Source organism: Platalea leucorodia (assembly GCF_965183815.1).
Source record: "Platalea leucorodia genome assembly, chromosome: 5".
Classification (NCBI taxonomy): Eukaryota; Metazoa; Chordata; class Aves; order Pelecaniformes; family Threskiornithidae; genus Platalea; species Platalea leucorodia.
In genome coordinates, this window is record NC_138827.1 from 25,813,616 (window position 1) to 25,839,801 (window position 26,186).

Sequence of the window (26,186 nt, forward strand, 5' to 3'; positions counted from 1 at the left end):
AGTCAGAGAGAGAAACGCCCTACAAGCAAATATAAAGCTAATAATTGATTTTTTTCCTTGGCCTTGCTGCATCAAGTGTAGTTTGAACAAACACCAGAAATGCTGAACAGAGAATTAACGTCTTTAAAACAATCACTCATTGTTAATGACTCAAGTATATTGTTAGGGGTGTGGACTGGAACAGAGCTCTTTGTATTTAAATATGATTCATGGAAGCTGACAGCTCTCCCCATGGCAAGAGCTGCTTTATTCTGACAGTCCTTTCTGGCTTTGTTTTTTTTTTTTCCAGATGCTGCTGTTAATGGAAACTGGGGTTGCTGGGCCAGCTGGTCTCCATGTTCAGGAGGTCAACGAACAAGGAGACGACAGTGCAACAACCCTGCACCACAAAATGGTGGTTCACCATGCTCAGGGCCAGATGCTGAGACAGTTACTTGCTAGAGGGAATCATTAGGAACTTACACAAAACTGATGAGCAGTTTGCAAACTGAGTGGGAAGATGTTACCTGGCTGGCTTGCTAAGTTGGCCTCACTCTCCTTATGGGTCTCATCCAAGAGCATTGAAGTTGGAAGCATTTCAGAAGGCAATGGGAGCTGGGGGTGTGTTATGAATCACACCTTCGGACATGCTTTGCCATTGTCCCATGGAACTGAATGTGCTTACTGTTCTTAATATTTTGACTTTTCTCTGTCTTTATTGCAATGGGCTAACTGAGACAAGCTTTATCTCCTGCCTTATTTGGTAGCTGCATGATTTTAAATTTTACTGTCTTGTTTTTGAAGGTTCCTTTGAGATAAGAAAACACTGTTTGATCTTACATGCCCCAGAATGTGTGCTAATATGCAGCTTCTGTGAAGACAGCTGTGTCACGTGGAGCAAAATACGGCATATTAAAGTCTAAATCTCGATGAGCACAATAGTATCTAATGTGACATTTAAAGCCGCTGTGCCTCACTACCCCTATTTCCCAATTTATTGTATTTAACTTAAATTGTCTGTCATATTAGAAATTGTCTTGAAGGAGCAAAAGCCCAATTGTGAAGAACAGTGGTGACACCAAAGCATTGTTAGACTACATAGCAGTGGTACTCTTACCACAGCGATGAGCTTCCTCCTGTGCATGTCTGAAACAGAACAGATACACTGAGAGTATCAGGTACACTCTGGTATGCTCAGATATGCCCGATGCTCTGGTTCCTTGGGAAGAGGAGGGAAGGACAGAGGGATGCTACTGGGATGGGGAGTTGGAAAGCAGCTGCTACTCCTTCTGCTGCTTGGGGGTATTGGAAGGCAGGAGAGATGGCTACACTTGCAGGAGAGGCTGAACCTCCTGCCCCCTGCCTAGGGGTTGTCATTCCAGGATGCCAGGACCATCCTCTGGAGCAGGATGAGCAGCCAGCTTTTCTGTAATTCTCTGTCATGGGCAAGATAAATGGAACATTCTGGAATAAACATCTTTGCGCATCCCCTGAGGTCTTCTGCCCTTAGTAGTTGCCTCTGCCCCAGACAGGCTCTGGTTGATCTGTCTGATCCCATGAAAGCCTGTATTTCAGCAGCTGTATTGCTAGTCCACTCAGGTTAGGATGTCTGAGATGGAGAGAGTTTGCTATGAAGAGCCAAAGCAAAGTGAATGGTTTGCCCTTTGTTACTGTACCTGGAGCCATGCATCGCAATCCAGGTCAAACAAAAGAGGAACTTGTGATATTGTGCACCGTTTCATGACTGACCTGAGCCTGGATCGTTCCAGAGACTTCTACAGCTTCATTAGTGGTTAATGATTTTTGCAAAGACATTTGGTGGGGCATGCTGTAAAATAACCAGCTTTGCTCCAGGAAAATGATTCCACCAGTGCAAAGTTGTTCATAAGTGTTGTGAGTCTTCTAACATCGGCAAGGTCAAACACTCTTCCGAGGGTTTTTAGTGATGATGGGTTGGTATCACCAGTTTCTCTCCTTTCAGACTGATGTTGTCTAAATGTAATTCTTGTTAGAACAACTCAGGCTCTCTGACATCTGAACAATGGAACATGCATTTAGTTGTAGCCCTCATGCCGCCTCCACATTTATCGACAAGGTTTCTGTGACAGCTTTAAGAAAGGAAGAGCACATTGCGTATGTAAAAGAAGAGTGCTCTGTACTCATTATGGGCTTCGTAATCGAGCTGCCAACCCAAAACATTTCTGTTATCCACTGTGTAGCTGTGATATCTTTTGTGTGACAGAAATTTGCCAAGAAGTTCATTTCGGGTCATGGTCAAAGAGGTCACTGCTTATGCTAAGTATGATATTCTTCAGAGCTTTTTAAAAGGACACTGTAGAAGCTCTGCAGCAGGGGACACTGATCATGGTTCATGGGTGCCTGTGAGGACACGTAATGCCATGCAGTTGCCTGCCTTTCTCCAGAAGCATCAATGTAATCTGATTCAAGGACTTTCTCAGATGAGTAGAGTGGCTTTTGTAAATGTAACCACCTTTCCTCACCATCAAGCTGGAGTAAGCCCTCTGACACATAGTCATGGTCTGTCTATCCACTGCTGCAGCAAGCAGAGCCAAATGCAGCAACTTGAGTTTGGACTGCTCCCTCATCAGAAAAGCTCCGATTTTTTGAAGTGGCAGTGGCTGGGTCTGGATATTTGGGGGGTTTTTTGAGGAACAGAGGAGAGATTTGACAATCTTCAAGATCAGCAGGATAATCTAACTGAAGTATGATTTCAGCAATGGCTGAATATTGAGCTTATAGGCTGAGAAACCTCCCATAAAGGACATAACTTTATCTTGTCCTTGTGATTTTGTGCTTTGATTCAACTAACTAATGATTTATTATGACCTGGAGGGTAATAAAAAATACTATGCTGAAGCTTTTATTGTTTCATTTTGGTACGCATTAAATTTTGCTACTATCTTTTACTGGTGTTTCTAACTTCCACCTTCTGTGTAAGTTTAGATTAATAACCTGCGTATGAAAACTCGGGAAGGCTGCAGGCACGATGCGTGCATGTTTAGCACTGGTTGCGCTGCTCTAGCCCATTTCTCTGGTTAAGACACTTGTTGCAATGGGCTTTACTACATCCCATATTATATTTTCACAAGCAATTTGCTTGTGAAAAAAAGAAACTCGGTGAATATGGAGAAGCTGTATTTTCTCCACCTCCTTGCTTGAAGACATTGCTGCTGTGACATGTGCTGGATCTAGTCAGCATGGCTTAGTAAGCTCCCAAAAGGGTATTTTAGGTAAGTTGTAATTGTCACATCCAGCTTTTCCAGGACAAAACCAACTTGACTCTTGCAGCCCCAAACATCTCCATCAGGAATGGGTAAATCAGACTGGTTTCCAGCCTGGATTCACTTGCTCCCTGTCTTTTCATATCGTGTAGACACTTTACGTTTACCTGTGAGGGTGGAATGTGGTCTAGGCTGTGGCTGGGGACTTGGAAAGCCTGTGATAGTTGTAGTATTGCTAAATTACTTTGCAATGCTCCGGTTTCTCCCTCTGTCAGATGGATATAGTTGTTCCTCCCCAGGTTCTCTCCCAGACAGAGAGATTTTGTTGAAAGCGACCCAGTGAGTCCATGCAGAGGTGTTAACAGTCCCCAGATTTCCAGCTGCTACTTCTTCTACCCTGATGGTTAAAGAGCCCAGCAAACATGCAAGACAACTGCCAGATTTCAGGTCAAATTATGCCTGCAGATTTGTGTTCCTTTTATATCCTATTTTAACACCCTGCTGCTTGTGTAAATCAACAAAACTGGAGATGAAGACAGTAATTATTACCATTATGAACATTATTTTTTTTACTTATTTGTAGTGCAGCACTAAGAGTCCTGCTGTGTTGGGCATGATACAGCAGCACAAGTGCCAGTCCTTCCCCAAACTCCCCAGAATCTGGTGTTTCTTTTGTTTCCAGTGTTTTAGGGTAGGATTAAATGTTTTGTATCTTCCTGTGCCTCTGCATTACACTGTATAAAAAGGAAGGCAATAATTATTGAGCCGCTCCTGCTGGGGAATTTTTTGCCTGCTTTAAAATTGCAGGCTCAGAGGGACGCAGGCATTCGCGTAGTCAACGTGACATTGACCCCGAGGTAGAAAACAGCTCTGTCTCAAGCGCTGCCCTTATCTACTCTTCTGTTAGCTGGTTATCTGGAGTCTGCACCTTGCAACCTCAGGTGTATTGTCATCAATCATCTGCTATTTTCTTTTGCGTACTGGTTCCTCTCTGCCCTTCCTTTGTTAATAACCCAGTTTGCCTATATCCATAAAAATATCTGATTGTGATACCATTTATCCAAAGCACCATGCATCAATCATGTACTTATGAGCGAGATAAACAAGGTCTCCTGGGAAATATGCCGCAAGAAATATATAGGATAAATAACTATATCAAATGTATGTCACTGTGTAAGAGGGGAAAATCCATTCATTAAAACCAGGGTAGAACTGCAGTGTTTTATTGTACCCTCTAAGCTTTTAGTTTAAGTAAGAAACGTACATTTTTGCTGCTTATCTCATCTAGCACAAGTCTCATGCTGGCCACTTCAGCATGAGATATATTAGCTTCTTTGACTGGCATTGTAAATGTGTAATTGCTCATAATCTGTTTTTTTCCAGACCTTACAGGCAGCTTCTTCCTTTCTTTTGACTTCAGCTTCATTGCTCACGAGTTTCAGCCATGCGGATGTCTGAGCCCTGGATGTGGCAGGGGACTGGAGTGGGAGGAGAGGAGCTGCTACCAAGTTCCCTTTGGCATGTGAAGGAAACCCTTGGGTTTGTATTTCATTGCCCTGGGGTGCAAGGTGAACAATGAGCTCTGCCCCACACATATCCTCGCTTTCATCTCTATACTCCAACACCACAGTGTTCAAAGTGGAGAACGAACAACTGCAGGCAAATCCCAGCTTTTTGCTCTTATTTATATGTGTTCATGGTGGTATTTCATATGCAGTTTCTTTAATCACTTGGATTTCTTCTTCTTTTTTTGTGGTTCTCCAGCCTGTGATCTGTCCTTCTAGAAATGGCTCTAAAAGCTGAGGATGCAGGTTGCCTTCCTGCAGGCCCCATCCCTCCCCAGCCTCCAAGGCATCCGATCTTTCTGTTCATTAATTTCTTCCTTCTGGTTACAAAAGAAGCATACTTGGCTTTCTAACTAAGGTGACTTTATACTCATTTACTTCCAGGCATTTTCCTGAGTCATGAACGGTTGGTGTAAAGGTGAGAATCGCCTATGAGCCAAACAAGTCCTTGGTGTAAGAGCACTGTCTCATGTTTCTACATAACCTGCCAGCTGAATGCCAAACAGTATTGATAAAACCATTGATGGGAAAACTTGTTTTGATTTTACATTTGACATTCCTCTGGGATATCTAAATCATAACGATATATGGGTGCTTCATGTTGCTGCATTTTCCCAACATAGAAGACATCAGATTGAAGCCTTTGGAAGCAAATTCATCTCTGGGTGAATACCACCTTTACCTGGAAAAACAAAGTTGGCAAAAAGGCCACAGCTTTACCACTCATCATAGGGATTTTTCACAGAAAAATTACATCTCAGTGTTCGAGACAACATGGTTTGTTGTTTTCATATACAAAAACAGCCTCTATTTTCATTTTCAAGCAAGAGAGAAGTGGTGAAAAAAATGGTCCTTTGGCAAACATGTACACAAAAGAATATATAGGGCCAGATCTTCAGGTAGCATAAATCAGCTGCAGCGAAGGAGCGGCACTGATTTACATCAGCTAAGTGTCAAGACTCTAAATCACCACTGACACGCTGTTGAAAAACAAGCATTTCCAAGAATCAGAGCTATAGCTGAGCAATTTCTTTCACTAAACCATGATTCCTTTCTACTCCCTCTTTCCATTCAAATGTATATAAAAGTGCTTCTTTGTGCTTTGAGGTTTTGTTGCTGTTGTTGCTTTTCATAATGCCCGATTCCTTCTCAGGGCTTTTTTTTTTTTTTTTCCTTCTTTCCTTGCAATGAAAAGCACCGTAAAATGAAGTGCCATTTGCCTTCCGTCCACCCCAGGTTTTTGTGGCAGTTCATTAAGAAGAGGGAGCTGTGAGCTCTCACTGTGGTCTCTGGACACAGTTCAATACTGTGTGTATTCTTGTGCTGAGATTTACATCTTACATTCCAAAAAGCCCCTTAAATCAAGCAGCCCGTTAGCATCTTCTCTGGCTCTGGGTGCCTGGGAGATAAAACGCCTGTGTGCTAATAGTCAATTCATCACTGATCTTAAAGAGGAGTAGCCTTCACTTGTGTGTGAACATCCTCTGCTGAGTGGTTGTGTTCGAGCCTCTCTATTATTTTGTTTATTTATTTAAGATTCTTCATCAGTTTGGGTTCACATTTCGCAATGATGCTTAGGCATCTTTAGGCTCAAGCATCCTTCCATACAGAGCAGCATATGGCTTTGCTGCAAATGCAGCCCTGGCCAATATGCTGGACTTAAAAATCTGACAGCACCAACTTATAAAAGTTTCATGTTACATATGTCAATACCAACTGCATAAAAATGCAAGGATCATGAGCTTCTAATGTGTTTTCGAAAGGCAAATATAAAAATTTCTGTGAGTCAAGCTTACTTACGTAAACACTTCTAGTAAATTTATTTCATGACGTGTTATAGCCCCACTGTCACTCAGCAGCAAAGCCACCCGTGTGGATTCTCCACCGTCTCCTGTATCGCAGCAATACCGCTGTGAGCTGGTGGGTCTCCCATTACATGTCGTGGTGCGAGGGTGAGGGGGCAGGGAGGCATGTGTTCAATCAACCGGAGCAATTGGTCTGGTTTTATACAGCGAATCCAGCATGTCTCCATAGATACAGAAATGCAATACTTGGCAATTATTTCTCTCCAGCATAATTCCGTTGCAGGATTATGCCCAAAGTATTTATATCCCAGCACAGACTCCAAACTGCTCTCGACCACATACCTGTGGGGAGCGATGCTGTCCTGTGGGTTTTCAGCAGGCTTTTATCTGCAGGTCCCTCCCCATGCAGGGCTCCCCACCACCCTGCGGGGCCGGGTTGTTGCACTGCCGGCTGCGCCGCACTGTGCCCGACTGGCAGGGAGCCCAGTGTGACCAGCAGCTCCAGCGCCCATTCGTCTCACCACCTGTAAATGCATTTAAAAAAAGGGGTAGCAGGGGAAAGGGTATTCAGGTCTGAAGTGCTGCATATGGCCCAACTGCAGAGGCATACTTTGGGTGGGAGCAGGGGAGGAAGATTGAGCTGAATGCCACCACCAGTCTGTGATTTCAGCTCTGGCTCTAATGGTTGCTACGAGCGGGACTCCCTGGTCCATCCCAGCCATGCCCAGCACACAGATGGCTGTTGAGATCAAGGCACTTTGAAGCCAGTGGAGATGAAGCAGCATCACCTTCTTCAGACACCAATAGTTGTTCCTTTTTCTCCTCCACTTGTTTGAAAGGCTGCAGCTTGGCTTTCCTTTCCCAAAGGGCAGCTGACAGCCCTCTCTGCACTAACTTTCTCACCTCCAGCCAAGGCAGAGGAACAAAAGTCTCCTAACGTCGTGGAGGTGTTCTGAAAAGTCTGCCCGTCCATTTGGAGATGGGTCATTTCAAGGCTTTTTCATTACAGTACAGACTGAGTTGTCAGGAGCGTTCGATACTATGGATTATGGTGGTGCTCCTGAATGATGGGAATGCTTGATGGCTGTCATTTACTGTCGTTTTTTATTTACTCAACTGGCCTTCATGCCTGGCTTGGGCACTTTATTAATCCAGACAGCACAAATGGATGTGTGTGCTCGCTCTTAGTGCCGGCTGGAAAGCTGAGTTTCCTGTCTGCTGGAACATCATTCTTTAAAAAACTGGGTTTGGTCTTAAATGAGTTTTGAAACTAAAAATTTGCTTCATTTCCCATGAGCTGGAAGTGCGTGTGTCCCTGCTATTGCTAAAAGCAGGGAGCATAGGGGCTGGCCAGTTTGGTGGGCTGCTTTGGGGCCAGGTCCTGAGCTTTCCATGCTCCTCATCTAAGGTAGATTCCTTGCATTTGGAGACAACTCAAAGAACCTGAGATTTTTTTAAAGACCACTTTTGAGTCACTGAAGCAATGCTTTTGAGCTCAGCTTCGTAAACTGTCTACCCAGCTCTGCTCTTACTCCTTATCTCATCACAGCTTTGCTTTTCCAATGGTGAGACCCTAATTATGAGCACACGGTTGAAGGCCCGGAGCTCTGCCTGGTGGAACTGCTGTGAAGATGGATTTTTCTGCCAGCTTCAAGTGCTGAGATTTGGATTTTTTTGTCATCACAAATCAGGACAAAATTAAAGAGCATGTTCCAAGGTTGGCTTTTTTTGCCACCCATTTAGTTTTTTAGGATAGTATATAAAAAAGAAAACATAAGTAAAGCCTGTTACTTTGGAAAAACACATTTTTGTCCCCCAAAATAGATGCTTCCCTCTAGTTAAAATGTTGCCTATGGGGGGGGCGGGCAGGGTGTAGAAATCTGGCAATATGGTAATTTTTTACTAACACAGCGTTTTTGGCAGCACATTGCTTGAGCACCACTTCCCAGTCGCTTAGCCTGACCCTTTCAGCCTCCCTTCCCTCCCTGCCCGTTGGGGTTTGGACTCTCGCCCTTGTAGCAGGCGTCCATAGGGGGATGCTGCGAGTGCTCCAGAGAATCGCCATCCCGAGGATGTGACGTGCTGGTCGTGAGGACCAGATGACAGTCTCATTTCCAGTAACAAGCTGCATCCTTAAAGCACCGCAGGCAGGCGGAGCCCACCTCTTAGCTGTCAATATGGGCAGCTGGGCTTTGCCTGTGTGCTGCTGCTGCTGCACCCCAGCTCAGCTTTTTGCAACATATCATTAAGTCTCCAGCTATTAAACACATCCTCATTTCCACTAATTTATTTATAATAATCACCTGAGCTGTTCATTTAAGTCTCTTGCAGGGCTGCTTAGGATAGTCTAGCAACAAAAGCAATACAGAAGTGAAGGCTTGATTGATGCATGAGTGTGAACAGCTGTTGGTTAACCACGTGGATGGGAAAACCCCGTCCCTTTGCTGCCTTTCACCCTCCCCTGCTACGGGTGCACGCTGGGGTCTTACCTCGGCGCTTAGTCTGCTCGCAGGCAGGGCCTCCGTAACCTGGTCGACACTGGCAGAAACACGCATCTCCCACCAAAACGGGTTCACCGTTGTTCTGGCATGGTCCACAGCGGCAGGCGTTGAACTCCAACAAGTAATCGTCCAAAGCCCGTTTCAGGTTTTGCCGTTTGGTTTCCATGTCAGGAAGGTTGCTTCTGCGGAGAATTTCATGGATGGGCTGCAGCTGCATAGGATGGAGATGAATAGCATGGAAACAATTTCAGCTGGGCATCAGCTGAGATGCTACTATGCCACAGTGAGAGAGCTGTGACATTGCTGGATAAACTCAGGGCTCAGAAAAAAATCATTTGTCTTCCTTGACAGCTCCATGTACATCATGCAAATGCGTTACCACGACTGATGGGCTCCAGTGAGAAACCACTGTTCCAAAACCCTCCTCATCTTAGAGGTTTGTGTGGGATTGGTTTTTCTAGACATGCATTGGAGTTTCAGTCTGGATTCAAATGATAAATTAAAACATCCCAGTAAGCCCATTTTTTTGACTGATTTCTTAGTGCTATCACAATCTCAGAGATTCTTGCATGCTTTTTACCTTTTTGAACCAAAATGTTTTGGTAAGAGCTTTGGACAGTGGGTGTCATCAACACTTAATATCAACCTACCACTAATGGTAACCAGATTGTGAACCATCCAGAAAATGCGGAGCATGGAGAATTTTACCTACCTACATTTTGCCCTTTGAAGCAGCAAAATAATCTTGTGCCATCTACAGCTTTAAGAATATAATATGCTCATACTATTTCCAGTAGCAAAATCCAGTTCCTATATACCGTTCAGCAAAAATAGCCCAGCGTGGGCAACTGTAATTATAACTCACCTTCTCTATTAAACCTGTTTTATAAAAATGGTTGGATGAGCTGAAGGGCTGCAGGCTCATGTGCAGGTGGTAGCATTCAACCTCCTGAAATGCTCCGAGTAGCTCATTGGGGTGTTTTAGGTATTAAACTATGTTTAGAAAACGGTTCTCTGAAAAATCTCAGCCCTTCAGTTTTCACCAGTAACAAAAATCATTAAACATTAAAGCTAAAAGCCCAAGGCTGCTCTGAGGACACATATTTGTATTTGTCCATCCACACATCTGTGCAAATGCTGCATGTCCTGGCTGGCAATCAGTGGAAACCGGTCCCAGAGAAGAGCTGGACATCGTCTCGTTGCACAAGGCACAGTGAGAGCGATTCGTGAGGAGGATCAGCTGGGCTTTGGGAAGAGCTCTTAGGCAAATTTGCACAAGCCTGTTTAACAAACGAGAGGGAGCTGCAGATAAGAGCTGTTGAAGTGGACATGAGCACTTATCAGCAGCTTCGGTTGCACAGTGGCTGCTGAGCTCCGGAGCAGCCAAAAGGCAGGTCAGTGCATGGTTTACTGGAAAATTGCAATAAATTTTGCCCAGAATTGATGGAAACTTGTGCAGAAAGGTGAATAACCTGCAGCATGCATTCAGCTGGAACTGAAAGTGCTTCTACTTTATCAGGGCTTTCTGCTGCCAGGGTGCTGCCCAGGAAGGTTTGCAGATTCCCTCTTGCCCTGCCAATAACACAGGCAGTGTCTGATTCCACCTTCCCTTCTCCCACCCTCTGTCAGAGCCAGGAGCAGGTGTGCTTTCAAATGAAGATGAGAGGGATGGAAATGGCAGCGCGTCCCTGCCATGACTGAGGTCCTTCCCCCATACCCCACAGCTGCACTCCTGGAGCAGACCAGTGAGTACCATCTCAGGGTAGATGTGGTACTCCTGACCACAGCTGAGGAGTGCGCCCGCCTCCCCAGGCCTCTGTGGTCTCTGGCCCTGGATTCTCTCTTTCCTTTCCATCCCCTCCACTTGCACCCATCACCTCCCCGTCTCTGAAGCCTTGTAGGATGCTTCAGTGATCTTTCCATTGTATGAGGCATCCAATAAAATGAAGGGAGGAGGAGAACTTGGCTGATTTTTATGGCCACGGACCCTCTTTGTGGAGCTTGGAGAGGGACAGGACACACCTGACAAAGCAGCCAGGAGGCCCCTGCTCTAAAAACTCCTGGAAGCACTCATGGCAATAACCACCATGGTCTGCAGAGGTTAGGCATAGCCACTGCGCCTCTGAGGCAGGTGAAAAGCAGGGGGGTCTATGCAGAGCCTTTGCTGAGGGGGGCAAGACTCCTTCCCCAGTCTCCTGCGAGTCCGCTGCTCATACAGGGCGGTGGACAGCATCGGGGAGAATAATAGGGATGAATGCAACCACAGAGAGCCATTCATCGGGAAGCTGTTCGGGGACACATCAAAAACTTAACTCGGCACTAATCCAGCATTAAGCTCCTTGTCCATCTCCCTGCGGATGCAGTCGGTGGGAGATGTACTCCCCATTGTGAAATGAATAAGAGGTTACCAGATCAGTGGCCCATTACATTTAATCTTGTTCTGTGATGGGATCACAATAAAAATACGAAATGATCTGCTCGACTACACTTTCATTCCTTATAGCGGCAGAGTTTCTTCAACTGAAGAAAAGCCTTACCTCAAAATCAATAACAGCAGGATTGTATTTTAATGACCTTCCCCAGTGACGATACATATTGCCATCCCAACTGTTTAAGAGCCCTCCGCTGTAACTTGTATCTCCACCTCTAATCCGGGGAATAATATCTTCCACAACTGCACTGTTGCTCTCACCATCTGAAAAGTTGAATTACACCCATATTATTTAGTTACCATTTCCACACATACACTAAAAACTGCTTAATGGAGGTGAGATCTGTTGTGCAAGGGGCTATCAGTGAGCGGCACTGATGCTGCCTCCTGCAATCGATGGGAGCTTGATACCCCCCGCTCGTGGGGCGAGCCCTGCCATGTTATCACAAGGCAGTCGGTGATGAGTTGAGCATCACAAATGCTCTAAGCTGATAAGACCTGAAGAGCCTGCATGCCTTCAGCCTTTGTTTCTAGTTAGCACGTGGGCAGTAGATCACGGTGTCTATAGCTGGTTAAGTGATTTACGAATCTGGGGCTTCCTAGCCTCGTTGAGTACTTTTTATAGTCAGTTTTGACTTCTTTAATAGTTGCCATGTTGCCCCTGTCATCCATGCCCAGTCTGTCGTGGCTATAGGGACTGCAGGCTTCCAGCCACCCCACTGCCTCTATTTACCCAGGTTTCTAATCCAGGTATTGCTACCTTAATTCCTGCTCTTTCAAGAGCAATCAGTACTCCTCGAGACTTGGATCCAAAGTTGCTTTGGTCCCATGATTGGACCCTAGCCATGGCTGGGGATGGCACCAGAGCTCCCTTCTTCCTACGCTTGTGTGACCCTACTTGAATCTCCATGCCAAAGTGACCAAAAGAAGTGACGCAACATGCCTTAACAGACATCTGCCCTGCTATCATACCAGTTTTCAGAAGTCCTTTCTTTGCACAAGTAGAGGATGACACAGATGCTTCCAAATGCAGTTTACTCTTGCTGACTGTAAGGCCAATTGACTGGCCAATACAGGCACTTATCTCTTCGGTGCTGACGTCTGCAAAACAGAAAGTAAACCAGTAAAATCAGTGACTCATTCTGAGTGGAAGGATGTTAATTTTCCTACTTGTTCTTTTTCTATCAATGCAGAAAATATTCAGTTATTTGCATGGCCTGTTTTTCAAAGTCAAGAGCTATTCCAGGCAGAGAACAGCCTTTAGTCTTGCAGTGGAAAAGGCAATATTTTATTGGGGTATATTGGGTATATAGGTATCACATAACAGGTGAAAAGGGAAATGTCCTTACTGTAAAATTCTTTCTTTAGAAAGCATTAGAAGAAATTAAAAATCTTAACACAAGGCTTGAGGCATGTATTTCCTTGTTTGGTCTATTTATTTAAAAATAAAATTTTTTTTTTACAGGCTGACTCATAACTAGGGTAAAGCTGGGAATAGCAGCTGATATCAATAGATCATTGCTAATTTTCCTAAACTGAGGATCTGGCCCATGTATTAGTCGCTTAAGTAGCATCTTAAGTAGCAACTTGCAAAAGGTCTGGCTGCTGAGAGCTGCCAAAGCCTTACTGCCTGCTGCTGCGCTGCTGCTACCAACACCGCCACATACATCATGAAAATATGTAACTGGAGACCCATGAAGTGACTGCAGAGGGGAGAAGGGAACTAATGAGGTGGTTTCACCAAGGTAAGCAATGTGCATATTTCATACAGGCTGGTTTTATGTACGCACTTCAGTGTACCACAAATATAAGGCCATCTTCTGTAATAGTTAAAAAATCCATTGATTTCAATAAATACAGGTATTGTAAGCAATAGGTAACTTTTATATTGCTCTTTTTGTCAGAGGACCTTAAAGTGTTTTACAAAGCAGCCCAGGGATCAATACCCTGGTATTGAAAGGGAGGCACAGAGGTCAGCAGGATTTGTGCATCATGGCTTAGTGGTCTAAAGATCGAACCTCCAGCTGAGCCCCAACTCAGAGAGCTGTCTGCTGAACTGCCTCACCTCAGCACTGGGGAGCAGTGTCTTGTCTTGCTCGTGTTTAAAGTACTGGTAAAATGCCCATAGCTCTGGTTTTGCTCCCTTCTGCACACCCTGGAGGAGAGGTTCGCTGGAGCCGCGTGGGGCATGTATCTTATCTGCTCATTGACTTGGTGGGTCCCAACTGGCGGAGATGCTCAGCATCCCAAGAAAGGGGCTACAAGTCCTGTATTCCAACTGGTGAGAGCTGAAGCATGCCCAAGACTTCAAGGGGAATTACATCCCATTGCAAAACTGGGCCCTTGAGAAAGATTAAATGCGCAGCACTCAATTACTTGTACTAAACTGTTCAACAGTTGTAAACACAGTGGGTAAAGTTCATTCACCCAAAGCAACATGAGTGATTGCTTATCTTGGTGTTGGAGTGCCATAAAATTAAACTTGAGGAACACCCTGATTAATTGATTCACCATGGTTCCCGTTGAGTAATTATATTCAGTGAGGGTCTGTCAATACAATTTGCTATTGGTTGCAGCAAGATCGGATCTTGATAAATGAAAAGTGGTTATCATTGCAAAAGGGTGGTCATAGAAAATATTGGCACTTGAGGGGAGAGCCCTGATAGTTTTTTTATATGATATAATTTGTGATAGTTAAATGTGCTCGAGTGATAAGATTTACTGCTTCATTTTGAATTAATCAGAATATATGAAGACTCTTTCTAATTTACTCTGTGCATAATGTTTCTCCCATAAATGTTCTTGTAATGTGTGAACACATTATACTGTTTTCTGCTAAATAATAGAACCATAACAATCTATTTTAAAAACAAGTAATGAAAAATATTGATGGCAGAGCAACAAGGGACCTCATTCTGACATATGTATTTATTTCACTCATGACCACATCCATACAAGCCCTTGCAGCCTGAAAGCTAGAAATGGGTCTGGCAGCAAAACTGCAGTCCTAAGCTCTGCACCGGTGAGTTGTGGTCTACTCCTGGGCATGTAAACCCAGAAGGTGACTTCATTTTCAAAATTCAGGTTTCCTAGATGCTTAAAGTCCAGCTAATGCCTATGCCTAGCTAGATGCTCAGCGACTGCCCAAGCTGTCTCTCATTTAGGGAGGACTCAGCCTAGAGATCTCTTTCCTGGGCATGTGCTTTAGTCACTGGTCTATAAAAAAGGAGTGTTTTCTCTTCCAGGGCATTTAACACGTAGCCTCGTGGGCTAGGTGGGCTCTCAGGATGCAGAGGTTGATCTAAAGCAGGTGCCTAGCTGCTCAGCCCTGTAGGGACTCAGCAGTACATCTCCAGGCATCTGCAGAGCTTCAAACTCATCTTTTGAAGCTCTAATTTTAAGACTTTAGCACTTATATCCTGATCCTGACCATTCCTCAGGGGAGGTAGATAATCCTCTTGCAAACATAGCCTTCAAGCATGGCTGTGATCACCATTAGAAAAATCAGGGTTTTTTACTAAATGCTTGTAGACAGTGGCATATCAGCCACTGCAGGTGGGTCCTTCTGGGTCTACGTCGTGTGACATAGAGCACTGCTGACTTGGTAAATGTGAACTTTCTAGCAGAGTCTGGGTTAGATGAAAATTACAGAAGTGTACTACAATGGAATGAAAATTACATCTCTACTGGGGAACATTTTTGTCTTTTGCTGAACTTCAACATCCTTCTTTCCTAAAATAGGGCATCTTGTAGCAGTAAATCTCCTCCTTATATACACAGCAAGCACAAGATAAAGCAAAATAATAGCCTCCCTCTACATGCTCTTGATTCATTCTTCCTCTGAAATCGGCAATCTGCTTCCTGAAGACTTGCTTGCCAAGATCTTGTTCACTTCAATATCATTCACTCTTCAAAGTGAATAAATGATTTGAAGAGGCATCATATTTCCAAACATTAGTAGTTCAGGAACTTGATGAAAATTCTCAGTTGGTAATTTCTTGTGGAAAAAATGACATGGTTAACACTCAGTGTGGAGTGCGTAGTTATCCTAGTGCTGATGGTACCAAACCATTTCAGACCAGAGGCAGAATTTGGGGCAGAACCATGGAAATTAATGGAGTTAATGAAATTACAGCAATTTGCACCAACTGCAGAAAGTTGCACCTGTTGTCCAAGGTCACAATTTTGTTTGCATAAATGTCCAGCCTGGAGTTACCAAGGCAGCATTACCCTCAGCAGAGTGGAGTGATGGTCCTTAGGGGAAGTGGGATCTATGGCATCATTGTCAACACCTTTGCAAAAGTTGACAATCCAGTTAGTGTACTAAAGTACCATATTATTGTTCTGCATCTTATGTTTTTGATTAGGAAAAATGTTATGCTTTGGCTCACCAGTAATGGCTATTCTTGCAGTCTAGACATCTGCAGTGGATATTTTATGTAACTGAGATTTAGAGGTATGGCTCTCCAGCCTCATACACTCTAATTTGTTGAGAACCAGAGCTAACAGAGGTCTGTTAGTCTTCAGATATGACACTAACCAGAGTAAAGTGGTAGAGGTATTGCCAAGTGCAATACATTATTTCCATTTACAGAAAATTGAAACTCTCACTATTAGGAGGCTAAGACATAAGCGGGCTACCTTTCTTTACTCTGGATGAGTTTGCAGTCCTTGAGCGTTCATGAGAATGGCCAGAACAAAGACTATAAGAAATAGGAGAAGTTTAGAGAAGGCTAGCGAGTGACACTGGGAGATGATGGTTGTGGGGAGCAGCCAGAGCCAGATGAATTACTCCAGTGGACTGGACCCACCCCATGGTCTCCAGGTTGGAAATGCTTGGATTAGAGTAGAAAGTTGTGAACAGAGAATAACTTGTGGTTTTCTAACCTTTTCTTCTCATTTCCTCCTTGTTAATGACGAGGATGTACTCAAAGACACCTCCCATAGTGCCGGATGTCATGAAATGGGTGCCATAGTCGTTGATGAATTTGGCATACAATCCATAGTTGTAGGTGTCCGGAAGCTCCCGCAGGGAGAGCAGCACGTCTTCATCCAAAACGATGTTGTCCCTCCTCATCTTGAAACGGGCTGTCTGCACCTTCGTCACACCTCTAATGAACCCAACCTCCTGTGGGTAAAGAAAAGAGGAGCTGCCACTCAACATTCAGTAAAAAAAAAAAAAAAAAAAAAAAAGCCATTTCTAATTCTTGGGTTTGCAGAGGAAAGCCTGAATCTGTGACTGTCAGTGGATGTTAAAGGCATGACAACCAGCCCTGGTTTAAATGAAATCAGTGGTAATTCTTTTACAGGGAGTGTCTGTTTCTCAGGTGGCTACATGAGGTGGAGGGCAGAGCCATGGGTTTGAATGCTATGTGGTTTTTTTATTGATGAGAGAATATGATCAGAATTGGGCTCCACATGATTCCCTTCCATCCTCCATTTCTGCTATTTCTTTTTCTGCCGCCTTTGCCATGCTGTTTTTTCCCTTTTTTCCCTTTTTTCACATCCTCAACCAGTGATGCAAGACAAGGGCTCATGGCAAGCGCAGCCCAGCCCGGCGGTGGGGATGGGGGGATACCCCAGCCAGGAAGGTGCTGACAAGGGGAGGATTTTCTGGACATACCACCAGATCCACGACTCCTCTTCTAGTCTGGCCATTGCACTGGACAAGGTTCCAGTGCAACCAGAACAGCCCTTTAAATGATTCCTCCAATAATTGATCATGGTTTAGCTGCAAACATTATGTGAGTCTAGACAAGGACACAGTAAATACTATAATGGTGCCAATTTCCAACAGCTTTTAAGGGCATTTCAACTCAGAACACCATCAAAGTAATTCTTCTTTATTGTTTTCTGTCAGCAGCCATGAGAGAAGTGGAGATGGGGCATGGTAAATGTGGGAAATACCAGCATTCATGTTATTAGATTGGAAAGGGGTCATCACAGCTAGTCCCTGATGTAAACTCACTGTGAGGAACACACCCTATTATTGGCTACTCTTTTCTGAGTGTGGTATTTTAACCTCCTGTAAATAGTAGCATATTTCCCCATCTTGAGGCAACTTGTATTAAGATGAACAACATACATTTGCTACCAGAGATCATTCCCTGAAGACAACCGTTTTGATCAACATCTTGATATTTCCTCCTCCCTCATCATCATTTTAAGCATTTTTTAATTTATGTGCTTAATGTAGACATGGAACAGGGTGGGATGAGATGACATGTGTTGTGGTACTTCGTAATTCAATTTTATTCCCACTCCCTGTTTGCTAAAATGTAATAAGAACAACAAACAGGATTACTAACGATCATACATTTGCAATTACATGAACAAATTAAGGTACAATTACTATGTGTTAAAAAATACAATTGAGAGAATAAACTGACATAAGTTACAGCCAGACCATGCGATGCACAGATCACACGATTGGAGCATAAACATAATTGATTTTTTTTTTTTTTACCTTTGCAGTGTATTGCGTGAAATTCTTCAGGGATCCTTTGCCACCTGATAAAGTCAAGCCCAAGTCTAACTGGAAAACTGACTGTCCAGACCCAATTCCAATGGTAAAGCCTTTTGTTCCGGATTTATCCCTTCTAAGGGCATCAAGCAGATCCTTTGAATCATCATAAAACTCAAAAGTGAATCCAGAATCAGCATGAGCCTAAAGTGAAATGAGCAGACATTAATTTTTCAGGTACTTCCCTTCCTTTTTAATCTCTATTTCTTTAAGGACCTGATGGTGCCTCTGTTGAAGCCCGTGATGCTCCTGACAGCACCGACACTGATTTCAGTGAATGTGGAATAAAGAATTTAGTCATGTGCCATTTCATTTCGAAATATGTGAGAAATGTGGATAAAGCCGTGCATTTTCCTTCATCCATCTCCAGGCAGGGGAAAGGTTTGTGTTTAGCCACTCAAAGCAGTACCATTACAGGCAGAGCTGGTAATGGTGCCTATTAAGCTAGCTTGACACTTCCCATTATAAACCCCTCCTTCCAGTTCCTTACAGCTCTGCCAAATCCTAATGATTTGGAGTGAATTTTTTCTCTCCAGCCTGCCTGTGGATTAATTTATTTAGGAAAAAAAATTCAACAGCGGTGATCCAGCCACTTGCGATGGCAATGCTAGAAAACAAGCATTGTTTTGCCTGTGTTTTAGAGAAGTGACCTTTTCCTTGACAGCTCTCCTTTGCTAGCATGTGGAATTGAGCAGCCTTGCTGAGTCTGGGCTGTGCCATTTGCTGTCTCTAGAAAAACCCGGCTAAATTACCAACACTGAAAAAAGCCATCTCACATCGTCATCAGTGGCTTCCTAGACCCCAGCAGGTAGAAGCTCCTAAGTCAAGATGCATATGGGGCATGCTCAAGCATCCCTCAGTGCCTGACCATGGTGCAGATATCCTTCCAATGCTAGCAGCAGATAAAGGGGAGAAGAAAATGTGGCCCGTGTGGTGGGTCTGTCCGGGTTCAAACTGGGGACTAAGGGGCACAGGGGAGTCTGCTTGCTGGAAAGACATGAAATGCACTTGCGTTGAGCCTGTGGCTGTAATATTCCCCTGGAATAATCTGTTTTCATTCATTCACATCAAAAAAGCATGATAAATGTTTAACGGTGTGGCCAAGGCACCCACTTATGACATGGGAGACCCAGGTTGAATCCCTGTTCTACTTAGTTCAGTCTCCAACATCAGATGTGACCCTCCAGAGTACAGGCATTGTGATACATGGTGATGGCTTTCAGGATCTGTGTCCCACTCAGAATTTGGATTTATGTCCCTTGTAGCCATGCCATAGACTTAAAATGCTTTCAAAGATTGAACCAGTAACATTCTTCCCATTTTACACATGGCCAACTTCATCCCTAGAGAGGCAAGTGGCTTGCACAAGCTCTACAGCTCATTAATAGCAGAATTTAGAGAAAACCCATTTCTCTTGGCTCTGACTAGGCCAGAGTAAGCAGTGGGGATGCCTGGGTGATAAAGCACGTTAGTTCCTTGATGTGCCATAAAACAGCATTTATATCATCAATTGCCTGTTGTCTTGGGGACAGCTGGAGAAAAGTACCTTGAAAGACAACCTATAGTGAATGATAAAACGTACATGATATCTTTATAGGAAGTTTGGCTTTTAGCTGGGAAAACCTTGCTAAATTTGACCACCTGACGTACTTACTAGGAATTGGTATATATGAAAGTTGTAAGGTTTGCGGAAATACTTCTCATCATCTCCATAGTACAGATGTTCACATGCAGCATCATACTTCAGCTCCCGCCACTCTCCATTGTAGACATACTCACAGTGGCCTCCAAAAAAATTATGATCATATACATATTGGCTCTCTTCCTGTGTTAGGATATTGTATCTTGGAAAGAAATAGCATTCAGAAAGTTATCCATAGCTCCTGTTTTGTTTCTGCAACAGTCTCTGTCACTGTTTCTGTTCTCCTGACACTACAAGTTATCTATCTGTCTCTGACTTTGAATTTGGATAGCATCTAAAATATAAGGTTGGGGTCTGTTCTCCTTGCTATGTCCTTCCCAAAGCTAACAGGAGACAAACAGCCAGGACACCATTTTATTTCCAAGACATTGGTTTGGACTTATGCTAGAGATGGAAGAAATCAGTTAAATTGTTCAGTGCATCCTGGCGAGTAGTTACGAAAGTCCCAAAGTCCTGGAATTCCTCCAGGTTCCCCGTGAGTCTCTCACAGCCTAATGCATCTCAGTGTCACAAAGTGTTTTCTGGCATTCCCTGTAATTGTTTTCTATCTTTATTTCATCTCTTTCCTTTTAATAATGGTCCCATTTCTCAGGGGAGTTAGCACTCTCCCCGGACTTGCAGTCTGTTTGTGCTTTGCCAAGTCTCTCGCTTGTTATTTCCTTATGCCTCTTTCTTCCTGCTCTCCAGCCATCACAGCTGCTGCCCTCTGAAATCCTGCCTGTTACTTAATATTCCCTGTAATTCCGTAGCCCCAAATGAAAGCATTATTCAAACTCGACAGCAGCATTGCTCCTCACAACAGGGAATCGTCTTTAAGACTAAGATAGTAAATGCTATTGCTTTTGTGTGTTCTGCAGGAGAAACACATCAGAGAGCAGTATTAAATGGGGTACTCAGTGAAAATTAATATATGTCTTGAAAAACTTTTAAAGGACTCTCCCAGGCCTTGGGCCAGAGAGACATTTCTCTCATGGACTCCAGAGAGCACTGGATTGAGCTGATGGGAAAGTTATCATCTGATGGGTGACTACATTCTCATACTGTAGCCCATGTTCTCCACGTGAAACTAAGCAGTATCTTGGTTAAAACACAAGATTTAAACCAAAAATGTCACAACAGACAATTTGCTTTTAAACTTGTTCTGCATTCCTCTTTTCCGTGTATTACCTAACCAAAATTTGAAACTGAATACAGTAAAACTTTTTCATGGACACATGTATTTACCCTGCATATTCATGTGGAGCTCAGGCTCTCTGCTTTGAATCTCTGCTCTGAAGTCCTAAATCCTGGAGTTAAATCTTCTCCTTAAGGATGAAAGCCACCAGGATGTTCCATCTCCAAAGTCTACTGTTTCCTTTAATCAACTGTTTCTTTTATAAACTGGAGAAAGTTGTAAGAGAACTGGACTCGGAGAACTGGGATGTATTTTTACATGAGTATACCAAGGACACTCACAAGTACAGAGTGGCTGAGAGAGACCAAGGTCAGATAGTAAATTTGAGGCAGAATTTGAAATAAAAGCTGGGATGAACCCTCCTGCCTCCCTCATTGCTACCCACAGTTGTGTGGGACAGTAGCTCTCTTTTGGGTTTTGTACAGCACCCTATCAATTCATGGAGCACTGCTATTACTAAGGAAGAGCAATATAAAAAACTTAATCTTGTTTTGATTGTGAGAGTAGCAGCTATTGATTAATTACTCACCCTTGAGCTGCTTTTTCAGACCCTGGGATTGGAAACAGATGTTCACAAGGGCTTTCAATATCTTCATCCTCACAGTTATCCTCATCAGACCCATCTCTGCAGTCTGGCTCTCCGTTGCACACAAGATGCCGTTTAATACAGCGACCTAAAGTGCACAGGTACAGGTGATAGCTTATCTGCCTTTCAGAACACCTTTTTGGCAACTTGCGCTGGTTGTGTTGTTTTCCACCTCTATCTCAGGGCCACATGAAATCACGCTGGGTGTTAAACACAGCGCTTTTCCTTTGGGAGTTTGCCTTTCCCAGCTCCTTGAGGGGGAGGTTTTCCTTTGCGACCTGGAGCGAGCATAGCTTGGAGTCCAAGCCAGCCAGTCCCTTGGGCTCCCATGGGATGGGAATCAAGTCGAGGTCACCTCATTGGCCTGATTTTATTATCTACAATCATGCTTTTGGAAGGGAGCTACAGGAAGCAATAGCTTCTCTGCTTGGCTTAGGGAAGTCAGCTCTGTCTGGTCAAAGTGCGGTTTTTCCTCTTCCCATTGTAGGAGGTATTTGAGGAATTTATTACAATAATTATAGCTCAAGAGTGGATGCTTGTAGGAAGGGCAACTTGAAAGTGCTTTTGCTTCTGGGGGAGTGAGGAGAAAGCCTTGACATGATATTCGTGGCAGGAATCAATGCACTTGCCTCAACAGAGCGGTGATGGCCTGCTCCAGATGATGAGCTGGTCACAGAGCTGGCATGCATTTCTAAATTTCAATAGGATTTTTATTAAATGCTCAAGATGGGAGTTTGAGTCATTTGTGTAAAACCAAAAATCTGTCAAGGCTAGTCAAACTTTCAGAGAACAGCCGTATTATATCCCAATCCTCAGAGCTGGGGATGGCTAAAAATAAATAAATCACCCCAACAGATTGCTAGTTGGATTCATGATTGAACTATGTCTTTTGCAGGGGGAGAAAGTGGTGTGTTGTGGGAGTGGTGATGCCCATGGAGGGGAGTGTGAGCACGTAGCACAGCAGTTGGAGCAGAATATTTCTACTCTCTTTGTTCCACTGAAAAATTAACCTTTTCCATGTCACACAGCCTTCTTTTCTATCCAAATCTAAGCATAATATGAATGGATTTCTGTCCAAGTGGGGAAAAAACCAAAGATGGGGAAATTTCCTGCTTGCTCTTGCACTGGTTCACCATCCTGCTGGCTGGGCTGAATGCATTTTGGCAAAGCTCTGCCCATGGCAGGGGACTAAAATCACCCCAGGTCTGTCCAGCCAGGACTGACACCTCCTTAGCAGGAGTTTGTGCCCAGTTCACTCACCTGTTTCCTTGCATTGAAAGTCCTTCCCACAGCTGGGGGGTCCAGTGCACGTTGTCTCAGCACGGCAAGCTTCCTCGCCCCAGAGGTGCCCCGTGCATCGCCTCCCTGTGAACCCTGCCGGCTGCACCAGCCTCCGGTACCGGTGCTGAACCACACAAGAGAGAAAATCACCACCAACACCTAACATGTATCCTCCAGAGACGTCACCTCCATAGGCTATAAAGCAATTAAAACTATCACTTTTATCAATATTGTTATTTTTCTGTGTAGTCCACAGACTTTGCGCATGATAAATGGAGAAGGAAAGACAGCAGACAGGTGGGAGCTCAGGAGATTTGCTTGAAGTTCATACAAGTGGATTTGGAGGGGGTTGGAATGACTGTTTTTAAAAATATCGTCCCTATTTTATACTTTGGAAAAAATATGGAATCTTTCCAGTTACCCATGCTTTGTCCTGGAATGTAGCAGGCTCAGATGGACACAGACACTAATTATAACACTGATCCTGCAACATTTCTGACAGATTATTAATTAGAATTGCTGCTCTTTAAACTACGAAGAAAAAAAAAGAAAAGGAAAGAGAGAAGAGCCAAATCATTTACTGATTATAAGCACAGGAACAAAAAGTGCAGGCATATAAACTCAGTAGAAAGCAAAATTATGTCAGGTATTTGAAAATAAAGTTTTGAATTATGAAGACATATGTGAAATGATATAAAAAATTGAGAACAGGAGCTGATGAATGAAGACTGCTTTTAATTTCTTTTCATTGGAATATTTGCATTAAGAATCAGGGGATACTTAATTAAATCTGAGACAGAAAAAGAAGAAAGTCTTGAGCAAATATTCTGGCCTGATTCTTCCACCATTTCCCTTGATTTTGCATTTTGCTGTTCTGCTGCCTTAAATGAATTTATTCCCCAGTTTACACCAGGATAAGTAAGAGCCTCTCTAGAAGAGGAGCATCTCCATATTATTTGGATGAGTTTACTGGATGCTTCAGAATGATGAATATGTATAATATATATAATTAATGTGTGTACATCCTCATCACAGACACATCTGAAGATAAATGAATACATTACGGTAGAGTCTTACTTTTTTCTCTTGGCAAGGAAAGCAATCAGTCCATTCTGACCACTGGCTCAGCTGACAGTCGACAGGAGCTGGAGGATTAACATCTCTGCTGCTTCTTCTAAGGAGGGGAAGAGATAGCGGTCTAAGGTCTTTGAAGTTGTTTTAAGGAGGGCTGGAGGCTAGCAGGGAGAAAATGATCTGTGTGTGTGTTTTTCCACCAGGAACCTGTTTTGTAGGAAATGGGAAGCATCCCTTAGCAGGAGGGGCTGTACTACCCGAGATGCCCTGTCCAAGTATTCACCATCAGAATTGGTCAGGGGCAGCAGGTGCAGGATCTGAGGATTTTGTTGGGTTTCCTGCTCTCCCAAGAGATCCCAGTCCCTTTCAATAAGTAGATTGCAATAAAATATAAGTACATCATATATATAAGACCAAACACACTGAGTAAACAGAAAGAATGTCGAGAAGAGACAGGTTTCAAGGAAAGGCTTCTTTTTTGGCTTTCTTCTAAGAAGTACATCACAAACTCCAGGAGTAGTGATGTTTATCACCTTGGGCCTGCTCTGAAATCTATTGATTTTACTTTTTTTACATCATTGTGAACTCATGGTCAGTATTTTTCTGGACAAGTATGAAATCAGGGTCTGATTCCCGTGGGCTTTGTGGAGTGGTGGGAATGGCCGCACCAACAGTGCTGAGAAGGTAAGGTACAAAGCCACATTGACTATGAGAATTTGTTGGTTGACTATTTCTAAAAGGAAACACATAAATTCTGAGAAGAGGAAAATAACTAAAGGAAGAGTATAAAAGTGGAAAATGGCAAGGGTACTGTATCGCAATGGCCCTTGGATCAGACTCTCTGCACATACACTGAGTATCACTATTCAACAGCAAGAAAATACTTCTCTTGCTTCCCAGCCTAGTTGTTACGATCGCTATTTCTGTCCCTACTCCTACAATCTTTATTTGTATAATGAGTTTCTTTGTCTTCAGGAGCAATCTGTGGCGTGCTAATGCAACTCTGTGTTTGCCACAGCCTTCAAAACATTTTGAGGGGTTATTCTGAGCCAAAACATTATTATTATTATTTTGGTGATTAACTAATGAGCAGTCTGTTTTACTTATGAGACTGCGGTCCAAAGAGAAATATTGACAATTAGCAGAGGTACGGAGCACATTGGGGATTCATCAGAGTCTGTAGAAGAGAGACTACTAAATGAAAGCCACAACAGCTCAGCAAGGGAGCCCGTGGATGCAGATCAGCGCGTGAGATAAAAAGCCACCGTGTCTCCAGGAAAACAACAGGAGCCTGCAGACAAACACGGAGCTGGAGGACATGCACGTATTGATGCCTTTTCGCTCTGACAGGAGGATTTGTGGGCTGTATCCTTCAGCACTTCACAAAGTACTTAATTGGCTCACCTTCGATTGGATTTTACATTTACCTCTTCATTATTCTGCCTTGTTTGATAAGTTCATCAAACATCAAAAATCTCATCTTTGTTCATTTTCAAAAGGGATTATCGGAATAAGCCTTCATAATTAAGTGTATCACTACCACATTTTTTTTTTCTTTCTGCCTTCTCCTTGTCTCCACGTTCCAATTATCACTGATACCTTTTTTGATGCTTCTAAATCATATTTGCCTTTAGAAAAAGACTGAAATTAATAGCTGTAGAAAAAAAATCCAACCATTTTCCTATCATGACACTATAGCTTTAGAAAAATGTAACTTGTTTACTGCCTTCCTTCAAAGCCTAAATGACACTTGTATAGGTTAATAATATTGTTCAGAGGAAAAAAAATAGAGGTATGAGGATCTGGCTTGGATTGAAAATTGGGTTATAAACATGCACTTGTTAACTTCACATTGTCAAATGCAAAATAATTATAACAAAAAAGAATATGAAAACTATTTGCTTGTAAATCATCCTGTATAGGGAATTCAGTCCAAGTGCCCAAAACCAGTATGGTAATTTTGGTAAGGAAGTTTAAGAAGGCTTAATAGTCATCTCTGAAAGAAAAACCATTGTGCAAACAGTTCATATAAGAAGGAATTATGATGCCTAGCTTGGGCTTTGGACAACTGCCAATATTTTTTTTTTTCTGGTAGCTGTTTACAGAGAGCACAGTGTGCACATGCCTCAAGTCAGGACAAAATTGATGGGCTGACTGACTTGCCCATAATTTCTATATGTAAAGTTGGGGAGGAACAGGCTTACCTCTGGGAAGGCAATGCCTCAAGCTCCCTGCGTGCTGTAGCCGTGGCCTGACGTGCCGTTAAAGCCAGCGAGCATATAGAGAGAATCAGAGGAGAAATCTGACACAGGCTCCACCGCAT

General features: G+C 43.4%; 1 protein-coding gene across 1 annotated transcript; it reads right to left on the reverse strand.

Moving 5' to 3' along the window:
* Positions 1–6,963: 6,963 nt before the first annotated feature.
* Positions 6,964–26,186, reverse strand: C8A (complement C8 alpha chain; the record flags this gene model as incomplete). The annotated part of the gene is made up of 11 exons (XM_082312604.1): positions 6,964–7,115; positions 9,060–9,303; positions 11,630–11,787; positions 12,496–12,624; positions 16,411–16,651; positions 17,990–18,190; positions 19,701–19,890; positions 21,452–21,596; positions 22,769–22,913; positions 23,867–23,963; positions 26,068–26,186. The coding sequence occupies 11 exons, from the start codon at positions 26,184–26,186 to the stop codon at positions 6,964–6,966; spliced, it is 1,821 nt and encodes a 606-aa protein (XP_082168730.1).